The following is a 19,851-nucleotide window of genomic DNA, read 5'->3' on the forward strand; positions in this document are numbered from 1 at the left end:
TTCCAGGGGATTAATGGCCGGATTAGTCAAAGTTACTGTAATATTAACAGTATTTGTCTGTGACTAGAATATTGTGCTGCAAACAGCGCAAAAGCTCTGTTGATTCTATACCGTTGCGCTAGAAGTCGAGTCATCTCCCAATGACGCTAACCCTAGCGTGAACTCGGCAGTAGAGGTTCAGAGGTTCAAGAATCGAGGATTTGAACGTGTCCGTTACGCCACGATGTCGCGTACGGCGAATAGTTGGTTAGGCGTTGCGTAAAATTGACTGGCAGTTTTGGCCAGCGCTGGCCAAATTAGAACAATTGAATAGCCGGAAGTCAAATAGCCCGTAAACTATGAAAGTGGCTTTCGCGTTCAATATGCCGACTGATGAGTTTTGCCGGAATGACCGCAGCCAAATGTTGTGTGCAACGCGCGCGCGGATCGCTGGGAGCATTTTGAATCCTGCTAGTTTCGATCCGGTAAACACGCCCGACGGGGAATGTTTGTTCGCGGGCCAGCGAAAAACCGGGATAATGGTTTCGACGGTTAATTAAATACTGTATTGTGGATTTTTAATTAACTGCGCCGAACGGTTCGGGCCGGGGGTTGCGCGGGAGTGGTTTGTCGGATACGTTCATAGATCGATCGTTCGTTTTTCCCATGAATTCGATATGGAAATAATAATTAGTTGGGAAGGGGACGTTTACTCTTTGCGGTTCGAGGTGTTCCTGAGATTTTACTTCGGGAATCGTTTTGTTCGCTTCGACTCGATATAACCCTTCGCGGACGAATGTCGATGTTTTGATGAAGGGTTCATATTTGGAATACTGAGATGCAAACGAATCGTTCAGTTATTTTAATAGCAAGGGATTCGTGTGTAGTTTTCCTTTTTTACTATTGTTTTAGTATTGGATGCATAGTTTAGCTTCATATGCTGCAAGTTTTGAGTACTTTAATGAGTATTCGTCTGCAAACGGTTGACACATTGTAGATATGGCAAAGCTACCATAGTAACCTATAGTATCTAAAATATAATACACTCAAAAGTCACCATAGTGAGCTACAATAGCTAAAATATGATACACGCGAAAACCACTATAATAACCTATAGTAGCTAAAATATGATACACTCAGAAGCCACCATAGTGACCTATAGTATCTAAAATATAACACACTCAAAAGCTATTATAGTCAGCTGCAATAGCTACAATATGAAATACTCGAAAGCCACTATAGTAGCCTATAGTAGCTAGAAGATTATATATTCGAAAGCCACTATAGTAGCCAATAGTAGCTAAAAGATGATATACTCGAGAGCCACTATAGTAGCCTATAGTAGGTAAAAGATGATATACTCGAAAGCTACTATAGTGGTGTACAGTAGCTAAAATCCGAAACACGCGAAAGCCAGAGTAGCCAAAAGGTAAACCCCCACGCTCGAGGGAAAGCGGCGTACTCGCGGCCCGACACGAGACCTATCCGCGGCAAACACAGGGTGCACGGATTGTCCAGGTGAGAACCTCGAGAGTCTTCCACGAAGCAAGGACCAATGCTCTAGGCTCACGGAGAAGCGGTCGAGCGCGGCGGCCGCGTACGCCGCGCTGCAGGGCAGCGAGGACGAGCTCGTCGCCGAGCACTGCCTGGACTCGGAGGACGCCGCGCTGAAGACGCCCGGCAGCGAGACCGAGGACACCGAGGACAACGGCGCCCAGATGGACGGGCCGGACTCACCGAGCCATCGTTTCACCTTCCTCAGGCGGTTCCGCCTGCCGCGGTTCGGCGAGGCGCACCACAAACGCGTGCCCACCCCCATGAAGAGGAAGTACCCGCGGAACGAGGCCAAGGACGACGACATCATGGACAGCGAGATGAACGCGGCGGAGGTCGAGCCGGCCAGCCTGAACCAGACCGCCGTCACCGACCCCTATTACCCGATCTACCTGCCCATCGACCAGTCGTTCAAGGCCAAGTACCTGTTCCATCACAAGAAGGGGAAGACCTTCCAGGAGAGGCTGTACGTGTTCCTCGAACACCCCGGCGGATGGGTCTGCTTCGTCTATCATTTCACTGTGTGAGTATGGACACGCTGGGACCACGTTCCCTTCTTTCCTCCCTGGAGGATCCTTTCGCTTTGCTACCCCCAGGGGCCGCATGGCGTTGCGCTATGGGAACTGGCGATACCAGGGTGCCCGAGCTGGGCTGACGAAGTCCTGTGGACGAGGGACCTTGATGAGGGGATACTGTGTTATTTTTCTTGGGAGGTTTTAAATATAATAAATATAATAAATATAATAACTGGACTAGAAGTAAACTGAACTACGTTAGTACATAGTTGTTCTACCTAAACTATTCTACGCTGGCCTACTCTGGCCTACTGCTCTAGACTCCCAAAATACATTGTTCCACTCTGTCCTGCTCAATTCGCGAAACTACACTGTCCTAAAAAGACCTTACAATTATCTTAACAGCGCCGGCAACGTATCGGCTACTGAGCCCAAACGGCCTCATTCGCTTGTATCCGATCAATGAGTAGCCAAAAAAATATTCAAAACATACATTTTCGTAAAATAGTACATTTTAATTGCATAAATGAGTTGAAGTGTCCTGATCATAAGGTCCAGCCTTGCGTCGCACATTTTTCTATAAGAAATCAAGCAAGTCCCACCGATAGACCTGTGATAATTGGTACGCTGTGGTCTAAGTGTTCAATAGTTTCGCCGGTCATTCGTCGTTGGCTTCACAGTTGAAAGTCTGCTTGCAGGGCTAGAGACTTTCAGATCTCAGCGAGCAGCGTCCCACGCGGACCAAAATCTAGTAGCTTCGCAAAGCGAGCTCGACTAATCGACCGACATCGCGTCCCGCGAATTCCGACACGAATCCGCGGCGCCGCGCGGCTCGAGGCGATAAGTGGATCGAAGGCTTTAGCGCCGGCTGAATGGCGCTGTCCCTTTGCCGGCGATCTCTCGACCGGCGAGCGGGTATCTCTCGGTTTCTTATTGTCCGGCGATTCCGGCGGGCCCGCTTCGCCGCGACAAAACGCGGCGGCGGCGGCGGCGGCGTCACCGGCGACGTGTACCCATGGGAATTCCGATATAAAAGCCCCGGCTGTCCTCGCGCCTCTATTTTTACACCGCTCGGATCCTCCCCCCGGCCCCGGCCGCAGCTCTCTATCGCGTTTAGCGCCGCGAGCTCTCTCTTCCGAGCTTTTGTCACGGGAGACGCGAGTGCGTTTCACCGTTGAATGCACGCCGCATGTGCATACACACGTTGAAAGCCGTCAACCGGCGGTATGCTAATGTCGCCGTTGCACGCCGCCGCTATTATGCAAACACCCGCCGATAGGCTGCCCGCTGTTTCGAGAACCGAACTCTCCACGGTTTTGCCGCGGTGGGTTTTTTTTTCGTCGGAGCATCGATCGTTCGAAGCGGAGAACTCCGCTCTCTTTTATTTTGCGCTGTGGATTCTGCCTCCGTATAGAGGTGAGACAGGGGTAGTCGTGGGTGGGTTTTAACTGAGTCGTCGAGGGTTTTTGGAGATTCCACGAGCGGTTTCGCGGGAAATTGAGATGGTGCTTTTGAGAATTACCGAGTGACAAGCTGATTGTTCTATGTTTTTGGCGAGATTAAGATGGTTAAAGTGTATGATTATATTAATGTATGTTATATAGATACTTGACAATAGGATTTGGATTCTATTTTAGGGTGGAGGTGAGACAGGGTAGTCGTAGGTGGGTTTTAACTGAGTCGTTGAGGGTTTTTCGAGATTCTGCGAGCGTTTTCTATATGAAAAGTGATTATTCGACGATTGAAATTAGAATCACAGCTGACTAAAATGTATAAAAAATCAACGATGGGAAGCTACTTTCGCCAGCTAGAAGATTCGCAGAGATAAAAGTAGTATAACAAGTACTCTTACAATAAATGTATTCGTTTTATAAACCCATAAATATCCACAGTGTATCAGTGAAATTGGATTTTACCCAACTCTAGTCGGCTCTATGTTCCATCTCGCACCGAGCAGTATTCGCAAAGTTCCTCCGAACAATTCTGTATCCCCTCGGAATAAGGTATTAACGAATTCATTAAATCAGTGACATGCATATTACATGGCCGGCATGGAATCGTTGGAATCAGTGGAAGTTAGGTCACGGTTCCACCGAAAAATCTTGCCTATACGTTCCAGGCACACTTAGATATGGATGAAACTTTCGAGCGCTAAAGGTCAACTCCGTAACTATCAGTCGCGACACACCAGCTGCACGTAGCCGAACTCTGTCGCACAGCGGAAAAAGTTTCCGCGAATCGGCGGCGATACCGGCGCGCAAGTTTCGGCCGTTTCGGACGGTTGCAAGTTTCCCGGTGCACTCTCGATAAGCTTCCGTTCTAAAAGTCCTGTACAGTTAATTGATGAGTACAACAGTTATGAATGGAATTCGCTATTACGAACGCAGCGCTGGTTGCCACTGAGTTACCACTATGTTTCGTGAATTGCCGAGCAACGGATCTACCAGATGACACTCTGCATATAACGTAATATAATCGTCGTGACACAAAATTCTGCCACATCTCCATGACGGATATAGTCGTCAAACACAGTTAACTGGTTAAGCAGCGAAAAAGGGGACAGAAAAAACTGTAGAGTCATTCAAAACAACATTATACAACTAGATGACACTCTGCATAGCAACCAACGAGTAACTAGAAATGTTATTTTCTATTCGACAGTTTTATTCGATTATCTTCTCGTAATTGCTTTATTTGTCACAATCGCGTTCACGTGCGTTGGTACACGCGCACGGTGGATACGTTCGATAATGCTGTTGTGATAATTGACTGATAATTACAGTCTACGCTGTTGACTCGTTTCGATCTCTTTCTACCCCGATTCCGATTCATCCTTTGAAAGTTTAATCAAACGTGATTTTAGTTTCGCATTAAACATTCATTATACTTAATAATTAGAATGTGTGCGTGGTACATTATAGTAGCGATTGATATTAAATGAACATTGAATTCATTGGATTCACTTGTCAATCCGTGCGGTTTCGTCGCATGGGGAAATTAGGTTTCGTTTGAAATATATAGAGCTGATAAATAATTCTTACGAAGTGTACTCGATACGACCGCATGAACTTATAAATCAGTCTATTAATATAACAGCATTCATAATCGATGGTGTCGAAAGACACTTTCTAAAATTCTAACAAAATTATTTTCACTATTTCGGTTCAACCGTAACATTTTAACACTGGAACTACCGAGCATTTAATACGATTAATATGCGATTCCTATAAAAATTGTAACAATAGATTATTTTCAGTTTCTTCAGACATTCACTATAGCACTGAAATGAAACTATTTATTTTAAAAATCATTTCGAACATTCAATGCTTCGAAGATATCAATAACTGCTAAACAAAAGAATCGGAACCAGTCATTTTGACTGGTACGGTAGTTCTAGTATTAATTGTCCTTTAACGTGTTCGGAAAAAATAACATTTTCCAGATTTGATCTCCGGAAATAGACGAAGGGAATAATGTTTCCAGCCCGGATTTTCGGAGAGTACTTCTTAGGAATATACAGTGCACATTGGCAGTTTGGTGATGGAAAGAAATATTCGTATAAAGATCCTCAAGAAAGTTGTGGTTTATTTTCCTTCGGTTTCCGTTTCGCATCAGAACGGAGTAGCGTAGAGCCGGTTGCGATTACCACCCGCATAAGTCTCGAAATATTCTCGCGGCCGATGCATTATTCAGCGCGGGCATTTTTCATTTCTCCGAAGTCGCCGTAAGGTGCCGCGGCCCTTTAAATAATTCATTACGAAAACAAACCGGTGGTCGAACGGCTTCGAAGTCGATCGATCGTGCGATCGAGATCACATTCTTTCTTTTTTCTCGCTTCTGAAACTGTTAGGTTTGGTCCCCGCCACTGAGACGTTAAGAATTTTAAATCATGCGTCCACTTGTTTGTCGCGTTGATTAAAAATGGAGGGACTCGTATATATCCACATCTAAAGAATTCTTTACATAACCGTTTGTGCGCCATGGGTCCTTTGAGAAACCTCTTCGAAAACTGTCAAGCGGCGCGATCGCGCTTCTTTCGTTTCACCTCACAAACTGAATGACGCTTTTCTATTTTTAGATGAAAGAATGCTAAATAATGCGATCGTTCTATTGTTGCATTTCTAAGCAGGCAATAACAGGGATAGAAATAAATAATTAGAAGGAAGACGAATAAGTAAACTTCTAGATGCGCGATCGCGCTTCTTTCGTTTCACCTCACAAACTGAATGACACTTTTCTATTATTTAGATGAAAGAATACTGAATAGTGCGATCGTTCTATTGTTCCATTTTTAATTAGGCAATAACAAGAATAGAAATAAATAATTAGAAGGAAGACGAATAAGTAAACTTCGAAAAGCGCGATCGCGTTTTTCTATTTTTAAGTAGAATTTTGAATAGTGCGATCGTTCTATTGTTCCATTTTTAATTAGGCGATGACAAAGAGTAAAAATAAATAATTAGAAGGAAGACGACAAATAAACTTCAAGAAGCGCGATCGCGTTGCCACTAAAACGGATATCAATTACCACGATCATTCCGTATTTCGTAAGATTCTCACCGATACAAATAATGTCGGCGAACGTGTTACACCGTCGTTCGCCGTGTTCGTTATTGTGAAACGATTCGAAGAACGACTGCAGTCGAGTCACGCGAAACGGTGCATTGTTCAGCGTTTAATTTCCTGTTCATCTTTTAAGACGACCAGCCCGTCCCGAAAACAAGACCAACCGAGGCGCATCATGCGATCTGCTTTATTTTTGGCTGGGAATAAACAAAAAAACGAAACAAAAACAAAAAAATGGAAAGAATGAAATCGGCACACGCTTCCGGAAATGAATGGCGGCGTTCGTCGGGGCAACAGTGGCATCGAGCGCAAACTGAAAGACATTTCCGTGGTAATTTCCGACCATGGCGTTCCGCATCGCCGAAACTTCAATAGCGCAGTTTATTATCAGAATGCCGCTGTTCGATGTCGGCTACTCGAAAAATCACGCGAACGACGCCGAGAAAACGCCGAAACGCTTATTAAAACGCGACGCTTGCAACTCGATGCGGGAAAACGAACGGCAAATGGACGTTTGCCACTTGAGTTGCTCAGGAGCCGGCAAGGTTAAACCGATTTTTCGATATTTTATCGTTTTCGTGCATTTTCATGGAATAGGAAATATTCTTTTCAGTTATTCAAGGATTTACTCGTTTCTTCGCTTTTTGTAGGTTAGAAAGCATTTCGTTTTTAGCTTCTGGATACGTTGTATAATCATTTCAGAAGCCGAAACATTAATTGAGTTGCTCAGAAGTCGACAAGGTTAAGCCGATTTTTCGATATTTTATCGTTTTCGTGCATTTTAATGGAATAGGCAATATTCTTTTCAGTTATTCAAGGATTTACTCGTTCTTTCGCTATTTCTAGGTTAGAAAACACTTCGTTTTTAATTTCTGAATACGGTGTATCATCATTTCAAAAGCCGAAACATGAATTTTTTCAATTTTCCTTTTCTGCGCCGAATCGCATTGGCTTCTGAGCGACTCGTATAGTGTAAAAGTATAAAACAATGCTGATAAATATGCCAGATACCATTATCGATTGTAATTATCTTGGCTACACGCCACTCGGCTGCGATTGCCCAAAAATGTTTCGGCGGTATGTTAAATGCATTTTCAGACGGCAAGAATTCGCGGAATGTTAAACATTGTACGTTCACCAGTGCACGTTGCCTGCAAAGAATATTTGGAATATATTGATAAGATGCCTACAAGCATGAAAACGTTACTGGAATTTCGTTTATCGAACTGGCAGAAATCAGCCTCTGCTCTAAAAAATTTCCGAATAAATATTGTATACTTTTACGACGATATTCCTGCACATTTACATTCCCCGCGAATTCTCTACCAGCTCATCGGACTACTTAAAATAACTCTATAAAACTACATTCGAAAATTTGTTCTCAAAAGCTAGAATTAGAATTTCAAATCACAAAGGGAACTGTATATCCTCCTAAACAATAATTTTGTTTGTTTGAAAGTTGATTAGAATTTTCCCACATTTTAATTTTCCAAAAGCTACAATTTCGGAATTTAAAATCACAGAAGCTGATGCAGCACACTGCATGTCGGCTAATTTTCAGAAAACTGAATTCTGCTGATGGCGATTTTCAGCGAGCTCAACTTACATCATTATACTGAAAAATTGAGATATACCGTTATGTAACATATTTTAAATACATAATTAATTCTAATGAAATTTCGTATTTTTCTCAATGCCGTGATAGTTAAGAAAGTTCCATAGCTAAGTGTCTCCACATAAAAACAAGATTTCTTTGCCACGCAATGTTAAATTCCCGTGGAATCGTGACTGTCGAAAAGCTGCGATCTCGAAATTTCGAGGCACGAGAATGAAGTTGAATTCCCGTAAATTCGAGGAGAACCGGGCGAAATAACCACGCATTATATATTATAGAGTTACGCGGCGTGCAATGGGGGCCGCCATAAATACTCGCAATTCATGAATAGCGACGAGCATTTAATGAATCGCCCGACGTGATTCTCGTTTAGATAAAGCCCAAGGTAAGCTCCTGTCGGGGAGCCGATTGGTTAAACCTACCGGCTTAGAATGAGAAAGAACTTTTATTATCAACGTATAACGGTTCATTGCTGCTGCCCGCTAGAAATTGTTAATAAACTCAATGTATCAGAAGTGTCACGTGATCGGAGTCCATTACCAGCCCTCGAGAACTATTCCGCGCGTACCGCGAGCTAATTATGAGTAAGAAAATTGATGTTATCGCGTTGTACCGCTAATTAACCCTACAATGCACAGCCTTTTGCCTCGTAACAAAGAAATATGCAATGGGTAAGAAGAAGATAGTAAGAAGAATTCTCGTAGAGTTGCTCGTATCTTTCATTCTTTATTAAATACAAATCTGTATGCATTATTGTCGAACACTTAGTGGAATCATTGGATTTAGAGACACTTTGAAAGAAATTTTATCCTTGAAATGTTCGTTTTTGAAGAGTTCATTTTTAAGTATTAAAAGGTCAATATTTTATCAATTTTTTATTTTCTTTGCATAAATTTTCTATCAGAAAATTACATTTTCCATCAGAAAATTACATTTTCCAATTTATTTACAAATGACAGACCGTTCGTGTCTGAAAAACGAACGTGAATTTCTTTCCGTCGCATATTACACTTTTTACGTGTAGTAATATTCGGAACGTGTTCGAGTTCGCCAATTTCATCGCGGAACACCTTGTACATCGCAGTTTGCTCGAACAATATGTGAACCACGACCTCGGCGGAACACCTTCGCCGGCCAGCGCGGTCAGTTTTTTGAAATTGCTCATCTAATTGGGTCAAATCGTCGCGCGCTCGATTTGTTGTCGAGAAATCAGCCATTGTTTTCTATCTGCAGAAACCAATAGTCCAATCAGAACTTCGAAATTTCACGTGTACGTCTTCGGCTCGACGAAGTCATCGCGGGAAGATTGATGCATCGGGGAATCTTCTATGAATTTTGATTTTATCCGATCGTCATCGATGAAATTTGATTATCTAAATTCGAATTGGAATTTGAAAAATGTATTTGTAGGTGTTTATTTTGTTCGAATTCCGATTAATACATGTACAGTATAATTAGAAGAAATCATCTTTATAAAATAATATGAAATAATATTAATAAAATAATTTGAAATAATATGTGGTATAAATGATTTACGAGGAATCTGAATGCACCAGTCAACTTTTCGTGTGATACTGTAGAAATTAGTAGCTGGGTCACACCTGACCCATGATATAATCTGCATATAAAACGTATAAATTTCATTTTTATCGTGAACGTACAATACTTTCATTATTTATCGTCCTGTTTCTAGATTAAAATAGATTTCATTCGAACCACGTAAATATTTCTGTACTTCTCGTCGTTAATTTCGAATGTAAGAACAATCAGTATATCACAGAAAGTTCCACTATTAATTATTCTGTCTTTATCATGGCGAACAATCCCGCCTTATTACGAAGCAAATCATTTCCGTTCGTTTCTGCGTGATTTCCTAATCGCTTCACACTGCGCAACGTTCGGTAATCAAGCCGGAGTGCTTTCTCCTTCAGTTGTGACATTAAATTAATCAACCTAATGGCTCTAATGAACTTACGCTGTTGCTTTTATGTGTTCTGGTTCACTGTCAGAGAAAGACTAACGAATTTATAAGAAACAGTTGATGCACTCGCGTACCTGGGACAATCTTAAACACTTTCGTGGTGGAATGAATTACGTTTCTAATTTGTTATTGTCTCTGTGCTCAACCTTTCGGTTACACGTTGCGGAAATCACTTCGATTCTAACATGAATTTACTTCGTTTTTTAATGAATTTACTCTTTTCAAACTAAATCCTGGGAAATAGAATACATAGGAAAAACTGTAATTAACTATCTTTTACTATCAAGAACTATGACTAACTCTTTTCAAACTAAATCGTGAATAAAAATATCTATAAAATACTATAACTATCTAACTCTTACTGTCAAGAACTAAAACTAATTCTTTCTAATCTAAATCGTGAAAAATAAAATATCTATAAAAAACTGTAACTAACTCTTACTGTCAAGAACTATAACTAACTGTTTTCAAACTAAATCGTGAAAAATGAAAAAGTTTGTAAACGGTTAGTTATAGCTCTTGATAGTAAGAGTTAGTTAATTATAGTTTTTTATAGATATTTTAACTAACCGTTTTCAAACTATATCCTATAAGATAACATCGAGGAATTTTCGGAATCGCTGAGATTCCTCCGAAATAACCCCGTTAATTGCAGCTCGCGCACAGAAGGGGTCGTAACAAGAAAATTTCGATTTGTCTTAGCCGACGATCGGCCGCGCAGCCGTTACAAGCCCCGTTTCACGCGTCGCGCCGTGCATTTTGTTACAATTGACACGAAATTGGAAGCGAATATGTATTGTTTGTCGGGCGGACAAAGGAAATTGATTTTCCATTGTTCTCGGCGGCTATAATCGACTGTCTTTCGTTCGGGGCGCAACAGCGAAGTCGCGCCAGCTATCCGGCGTCGCGTTCGCGCGAATTTTTAAGCAGATCGCCGTTCGCACAATGCCGGCGCATCGGCATCCCGCGCGAAAGAGAGAGTCAAGTTAATAGAAATTACTTCGAACGGTTCGGCCTAGTTCCGCGTGCACAAATAGCGACGCGTTATTAGCTGCAATTCATGCGCAATGCTATTTGCGTGTGTCGTTCGGTATTTTTAGACTTCGAGACCGAGCGCATACAGTTACTCGCGAAAGTACGCGTTCGTGTGTACGATACGAGCGGTTCGTTCCGAAACTGGATGAAGTTCATTTGAACGAGGAGCCGTTTCGCGATAAGAAGACATTGTAGGGTTCTAACCATTGTGACCGTTCACTTCATTCTTTCGAGAACCAAATTGATGCTATTTATTTTCACTTGGGACCATTTAAAAAAACCGTTTTACGATAAAAAGATATTATAAGATTCTAATTATTGTGAGCACTTACTTGATTTTTTCGAGAACCAAATCGATAGTACTTATTTTTACTTAGGTCCATTTAAAAAAGAAACCGTTTCACGATAAGAAGATATTGAACGATCGTAATTAATATAATCATTGACTTGATGCTTTCGAGAACCAAAGCGAAGCCATTTATCTTGACTTAAGTCCGTTCAAAGAGGGAACCGTTGATAGATAAAAATACAGTATAGAATTGTAACTATTGTAATTATTGATTTGGTTTTCCTGCGAAATAGACTTAAGCTCCTTCCAAAATAAACGGTTGTTTTAACGTAATTTAACTTAATAACTATGTTTACGTAAACTATTGTACAATTTATCTCGAAAGTGGTGTAACCCGATTTCCCTGTATTCGAATTATTCAACTGTTTACATTTCCATCAATTAATAAATTCTGACAGGTTTATTCGGTTTATTCACGATCCACTCTGCTCAAACAGATACATCGATTCTTCAATTCCATTTAGCAACCAAAATTTAATTCACCGAAGGAAACGAATCGTTTCAAATGTCACTTTCAAATTGATTATAAATACAACTTCATATTAAAAGTCCACACGAATCGTTTCAAACGTCACTTTCAAATTCATTATAAATACAACTTCGCATTAATTTTTCGATTCTTCCAATTTATCCAAAAGACTGAACTCTAATTAAAAAACAAACGGCTCAGATACTTTTGCGAGCGACTGTACGCACGCTCGTGAACGCCCGGTTTATTATATTCGTGTCGCGCGGAAAATCTTTCAATCGTTCCGTTATCTTTCTGCCGCGAGGACTCGTTACATTTTCCCGACGCTCTTTCGCAGTCGAACAATACAGAAAAATATCGCGTGGCTCTCGATAGTCTCGTCGCGGAGGGAACTGACCGAAGTTCCCGGAAATGTTGCGCTTAATCCGTAAAATTCGTTTCTACTTCCGAAAGTGGATTCGACGTTCGGAAATGAAGCGGTAGACGTTTTCCAAAGTTTTTTAGGACCCTGTTTTTATAGGGCGAGCGTAATTGGGTCAGGATATACGCGGGGTTCAGACAGGAATAGGAAAAAGTTGTACAAGAGAAAGCTGAATGGTATAAAATGGTAGAAAATTTTTGTACGACTTCGTTTCGCATACGAGCGACTTGCAAGAACCATTATTTCCCTGTTCTAAATGAAACGCACTTTTCTTTCTTGTTTTCGACCGATTCGTAGTTAACCGTTTGAGTCCTGAGGAGCGCTATAGCTTAACCCTTTGAACTCTGTAGGCCCCAATATTGCAGCAGTTATAATATCATATATTTTAATGAATCTTAAAGAAACTACCCTAAAATTATTCGATTTTCCACACGTCCAAATTTTGTACTAAGGAAAATAGAAGATCGAGGAAATGTTGCACTTCTCATTTTCGCTGTGGATACTATTAAAATTAGTTGCAGTTGCTGATAGATTACAAAATAACCTGGAGTGCTAGAATATTGCATTCTACGTGGCTAGCATCTAAGAAGATTGTAATTAAATATTCTTCGATTGATTGAAGTGACCTATATTTATATATCATTCTTTCCACTCTTTCCCATTTGACTGAATTCTCGAAATTGATAAAAATATTGAAATGACCAATAAGTAAATTAATTCTCAACTATATGACAATGTTCTCTAATTACCAAACCATTCGACGAGCCACATATTTCATGCTACACGCCGTCTAATGAGCCATCAATGGTACACACTGTCTAACGTACTATCTTATTGTGAACCACCGGTGGTACGCCGGCGTGAACGTGTTAATTGTACTAAATACTCAGTAATTAGTGTTAAGAACATTTCATAGTTTCTCTTATCGCACACATTCGCGTAATTCCGCACTTACAAGTCTCCCGGAAATCCATGGAAGTTCGTAGCGCGCTTATAACTCGATTATTCCGATATAATTTTTCGTTGGCGCCGACAGTGGCTTCGATATTTCGAGAGAGCACATAGGGGGTAGCTTATTTATTGACCGAGCCACGTGCTCCGCATGTGCAGGCGGATTATTCTATCATTTGTTCATCCAACTCGAGGCACGATCCTACAGGGACTGGTTAATTGAGAGCCTACTGTAGCTTTAAATAAAGCATTAAAACCCGATCGGACCGAGTCGGCGCTATCGCGGAAAAAGTTCACTGCTAACCCAGTTCCGTCATCCCACCGAGGAACGCCGATCAACGCTATAACGCGGAGCCGAAATTTCCTACGGAATCTCGCCATTCTTTTCTGTGCTTCAACCTCTGCGCTCGAAAGGTGACTCTCAGTATTCTACACGATACATCAAAATCGTGAAATCGTACGTGCGGTATTAACACATTGCGTACCGGCTAATTTTCAGAAAACTGAATTTTGCTGATGGCAATTTTCACTGAGGTCAACTTATACCACTATATATAGAAAAATCAGATATATTGTTATGTAACATATTTTAAACAGATAATCAACTCGAATTAAATTTTATATTTTTTCAATGCTGTTTACGGACGTTTATTGTCCGGTTTATTCTATTGTTCCTAGAAAAATTGGAATAAAAGGAATGATTCAAATGTTCTTGTTTATACCCAAATTTTAAAAGCCCAGAGAAACTTCAAATTTTTTGATTATTTCATACTGCAAGTAAAAAGTTCAAGTGTGACTCAAAGTCACATCGTGCTCCAATTAAGATTAATCAGTCTCAAAGTAGACAAACTTACAAACACCAGAAAACATCAAAAATCGACTTAACCTTCTGAACGACACATTTCTCGTCTCCCAATGAATCACGTTTCATATATCAAATGCACTACAGCCAAGTTACAATAAATATTTACACAAACATCTCGTGTCATTCTCCGATCCAGACGAGAACCTAAACATTTCCCCAAAAACTCTTCCATGCGTTACAACATCAGACATCAAAAAATGGCAAGCAAATTGGCTTTCACTGACTCGTTTCTAAATGAAACACAAATTCGATCGGTCGAATCGCGTACTGTGAATCCGTGACAAGGACCCAAACATTCTCCCAAAAACTCTTCCATGCGTTACAACATCAGGAAACATCAAAAAATAGCAGCCAAATTGGCTTTCAGTGACTCGTTTCTGAATGAAACACAAATTCGATCGGTCGAATCGCGTACTGTGAATCCGTCAAGTTTCCCCCGGCGCCTAATGCACCGGCCGCTGGAAAAATCCAGTTTGAAGAATCATAATCGCGGGAAGTGCCGTTCGTGATACATTGGTCGCGCGATACTCAATGGAGCGCTCGACCAACAAGAGATAAACCGACGAGGGCCCTTCAGCCGTCCCTGCCCCGCTCGATGAAGAGCCTATGAACGCTCGATGCCAAGAATACACCGCCTACATATATCCACCGAGCACGGGCTGTCTACGGAATTCTCAAACTGTTGCGTCGGTCCACGGTATAGGCGGTTTTTAAATTTACTCTACAATTCAACCTGATACTCACCTGCGCGCAGGCCGACGTTGGAAACCGTGGCTCAAGCGGAAGCGATTCCACGTGCAAGCACAGGCGAAATGTTCGCCGGAATTCTTGCTCCGAAAAGCTTCGCCCTCGGGGAAATTAATTTTGGAAGTTCATTAGAGCCGCTTAATGAGTATTACGTGTAAATCGAGGGATGAGGGTATTTTCGTTTGTTGATATTCAGTATTTTTAAGGGGATTGTGGTTGAAGTCTAATTAAGTTTGAGAATAGTTTTGAAATTTGAAACGTGTTTGAACGAGAGGTTTTTTACGTGTTTTAAGTATTGTGTATTATGTACAGTGTAGTTTTAACCCTTTGCACTCGAGGGGCGCCTTATAAATTTTCAATTTAATATTAAACCTTGTGTGATGTATCAATGCATAAAACATCGAAGTAAAATAGTTCTGTCTGTTAATTTATAGAAAATAATCAATTGTATTAGTTGCGAGAAACATCGTTAATATTTAGTCAGAAAGTAATGAATATTTTGAATGAAAAATATTGTCCAGTGCAAAGGGTTAACAGGCATATCGTAGCTGACGATTGCTAGGATGGCGTTGATTTTTATTTCCCACGAAGTGTTGAAAGGGATCTGGTACATAGGTTAACAGATACAGAAATTCTGGGGACATCTCTCATACTGCTGTCCAACATGGCGGAGAGATCGATGGACGAAGCCTTTCGCTTCACGAGTCATTAGTGCGGCCAACTTTTTGACCTGGAAAGGTTTCGTGTGACTAATTACCTGACGTGTTCGTCTCATTTAAATCCTGTGATTATGTGTTATTCCTTAAATTATACAATAGTACGAGAACAAACAGTTTCGAAAATTCAACGAACATTTCAATGTTTCAAAATTCAACAACTTAGTATTGTTTTCTAAACCAGTATAATTACAATTTTACCAATTAATTCTAAGTAAATAGTGAATACTAAACTTGAACTCTTATAATTCTTTATGTGTAATTTGTCACGTACTATCTTTAGATTGCGCTGTTTATGTACAGGGTGACCGATAAATCACTCGAGAAAACAAATCTGTACAGTGAAATAATGATAATTTCACATTAATCATAATTACAATTTTACCAATTAATTCTGAGTAAATAATGAATACTCAACTTGAACTCTTATAATTCTTTATATGTAATTTGCTACTATCTTTAGATTGCGCTGCTATGTACAGGGTGATCGATAAATCACTCGAGAAAACAAATCTGTACAGTGAACTAATGATAATTTCACATTAATCATAGGTAAATCGTGGAGTAGAGTGTATCGTTTAGGTTTGATCCACCGCGCTTAGGTAATCGTCGAATTGTATGGCAATTACGTGCTCGTTCGTCCGCAGTCTAATTGTTCGAGATATCATTTCTAACAGCTCGGCTGGGGGCAGTCGGTTGTAATGAGGAACGCATAAATCATGCGGGTCTAAAGGGTCTAATCAACCGTGCTCGTCGAATTAATATCACGTCGACTCGCGTTGCGTTCGAATCCTATTCGCTCGGACAAATTATTCATTTCGTTGTTCCGTTCTTAATTAATCGCGGATTTCCGAACAATGCGACCGTTCCTCGATGGTATCGCGAAGATTGTTTAGCGAATCGATCGAACGTGTCGCGTGTAATTCATAAAGTACGAATGGAAAACCATTATGCGGCTTGTTAAGCAGCTTGCAAAACAAACGATCGTGTAATGAGGGTAAATTAACGTTTTCAATTGTTCCGTGAATATCTGCTTTCGAGATTGGCAAACAACAGTTGTCGCAGTTCAACGAAATATTGAAGAAGCTTTTCAAATTCAGTAAATATTTCTTTCGAAGAAACGAAAGAATGATTCACGTAACAGTCCAATTAAACAACAGTTTTGGTTAATAATTTCTCGCGATATGTAAATTAATGTTTTCAATTATTCCATGAAAATCTGTTTTCGAGAATGACAAGTAACAGTCGTCGCAATTCAGTGAAATATTGAGGAAGCTTTTAAAATTTAGTAAATATGTCTTTCGAAGAAACGAAAGAATGATTCACGTAGAAGTCCAATTAAACAACAGTTTCGGTTAATAATTTCTCGCGATATGCAATGGTAAATTAAAACGTAACAGTTGGTAATTAATGATCAAGTAACGACAAAATTTCATTGCTCGGTTAATAATAAACGCGTGACGCAGTACGTACGGTGCATTGATTTATTTTTCGATAGCAACAATAATCACGTATGTTATCGACAGACTCCGAATAAATGTAATATGACGTGCTTCGAATGCATCGCCGGTATGCTACGGAGTTTAAAATGACGTAGACCTACGTCAGCGGCGAGCTATAGACCTCAAAGTGACGTAGAACCGCATCAGCAGCTGCCAATGTTTTAACCGACTCGACTGTTGTGTCTGACCATCACACGTTACTTCTACTTACACTCGTGTTTCCCTGCATTCGCCGCGAAGGTATTACATTTTCAACAGTTTACGCGGAGATAATTTCTCCGCGGATCGTATTGTTGTGTTTCTTACAATATTTACAAAGGAGCAACACTATTTTTCATCGTGTTTCCTTTTTCTTGATTAAAGTAAAGGCACTAGTGGTATTAGTAGGTGAATAAACGATACTAGAGAGATCACCTTTAGTGTTTTTGCTTTTATAAGTGGTCAACTGTTAACTAACATATAGTGTAACATATAATAGAATTATTTTATATTATAAAACATTATATAATTATATAATAATTATATTATTATATAATATAACATATAACAAAATTTGAATAATACGTAAGCAATGTATTAACCTTTAGCACTCCACATAGTTTTGTGATATGCCAGCAACTCCTACCAATTTTGATAGTGGTCCTACTGAAAATTAACAATGTTATAACATTTCTTAGACCTTTAATTCCCTCCTCAGTACAAACTTTGTATATTTCGAAGACCTAATAATCTATCTTAAGATGGAATTATAATCTAATAATAATCTTATTAATAATATCTAATAATAATTTTAAGGTAGTTTTCTTAAAATTCATTAAAATATTTAATATTATTCCTGCTGCAATATTCGAGCCAACATAGTTCAAAGGGTTAACCGTTCCCCAACCCGTGAAATCGCACGTTCATCTCGGGAAAGCAAAGTTCACTATAACATAAGAAATTATAATATATTGAGATACGTTGCCTACAGAGTTCAAAGGGTCAAAAACTAATTCATTATTCCCTTAACCATAAGCTGTTCTCGCATTCGCTTGCTCCCGCTCGCGCGACCCAGCGGTCACTCCAGTTTCGAAACTGGAGAACCAGGAACACAGTTCGGACTGCGAGGGGTTAATACGCGAGGACGCGTCGCGCGACGATGCAAAAGGGAAGAGAGAGAGAGAGAGAGAGAGAGGAGGGCCGAATGTGGACAATTATCATAGTAGGTCGATGAAGGTGACCCGCAAATGCTGAGGTGGCCCTGGGAGGGGCGGGCAGCCGGTGCACACCGGAATTATAGTCCACCGACACGCCATCTTAAAGCGTGTTCCACGGTGGAACCGACTTCGTTAACGCCGTGCTCGTCGTTACTTAACGAGGTATCGCTCGCTAATAAATTACTTATACAAGCGGACGAATCCCCTGCGCGCCGCGCCGCGGCAATTACCGCCCGTTCGGATTTCCTCCGGTGATTCCTGCGCTCTCTCGCCGCGAAATCAACCGCTGCTTGTTTCAATGTTAACACCGCGTCAACCTTATCCGAATGATATGGAAATCCCCTTTGCATTTTAATCACCGCCGACGCTCCTCGCCGCGCCGTCCGCTCTGCTCCGCCGTAAATGCTTGTTCTTGGTATTTTTAGTGTCGTTGGTTTTCTTCTTCTTTTTTTTTTTGGTACTTTTTAGCGCGTTGCGTACCGGCTAATTTTTAGAAAACTGAATTGCGATGGCAACTTTCAGTGAGGTCAACTTATATCGCATAGAAAAGCTCAGATGAATTGTTATGTAATATATTTTAAATGAATAATCAATTAATATATATAATATAATATATTTTTTTCAATGCTGCGGTAATTAGCGAAGCTGTGTTAACGCGTTGATTGCCACGGTCGATGATCGGAGCTTACGAATTAGTTGGACATTATTATAGTTGAGATAACTGACGTCGAATGAGAATATTTGGTAACGTAAATAATTGGATCACAGTGTAATCTAATAACTGTGTAATAATTTAGAATTGTTCCCTTCTATTTTTGAATGTTTTGGCTTCTGAAATTTTTATACGAAAAGAATATTATTTATTCCATTACAATTTACAAAAATCAGAAAACATCCAAAAATCGATCTGATCGCATTGAATTCTGAGCGATCGATATGTTTGATCGTGTTTCAAATCGATCCTGGAATTTTTATGCAATTTTTTGTATTTACTGAAATTTTCTGAACTTTTTGAAGATTTCTGTTCCGTTCGAGTGATTTTGGTATTTACATGGAATACCAGAGTGAACATGAGAATTTCATTTGCATTTAACGGGTGTTAATATTCGCAGATTTCCGTTGCGTTCGAATGGTTTTCAAATCTTTAAATTTCAGGCTCGAATGATTTTAACATTTGTGAATTTCAGTTTCTATCGAGTGACGTTGCTACTCGCAGATTCATAACACAGTGGGGAACGCAATTAAACGGAAGATTTAATTGAATTCGACATTTTTGTCAAACTTTTATGTAACTTGAGTTTTCACTGCAACCGAAATACTGAAATAATAATTATATAGTGTATATCAGAAGAGGAATTACTAAATGAAGAAGCTAAAAACTAGTCGATAC

The 19,851-nt window shown here is 40.3% G+C and overlaps 1 protein-coding gene across 7 annotated transcripts in view; it reads left to right on the plus strand.

Moving 5' to 3' along the window:
• LOC116429212 (KCNQ potassium channel) overlaps positions 1-19,851 on the plus strand; it is a 93,218-nt gene that overhangs the window by 13,920 nt on the left and 59,447 nt on the right. For all 7 annotated transcript variants that reach the window (XM_076366355.1, XM_031981896.2, XM_076366360.1 and 4 more), the window contains exon 2: positions 1,498-2,056. In XM_076366355.1, the coding sequence (XP_076222470.1) occupies positions 1,498-2,056 (559 nt within the window). The remainder of the gene's footprint in view (positions 1-1,497; positions 2,057-19,851) is intronic.

Source organism: Nomia melanderi, chromosome 3, assembly GCF_051020985.1.
Source record: "Nomia melanderi isolate GNS246 chromosome 3, iyNomMela1, whole genome shotgun sequence".
NCBI lineage: Eukaryota > Metazoa > Arthropoda > Insecta > Hymenoptera > Halictidae > Nomia > Nomia melanderi.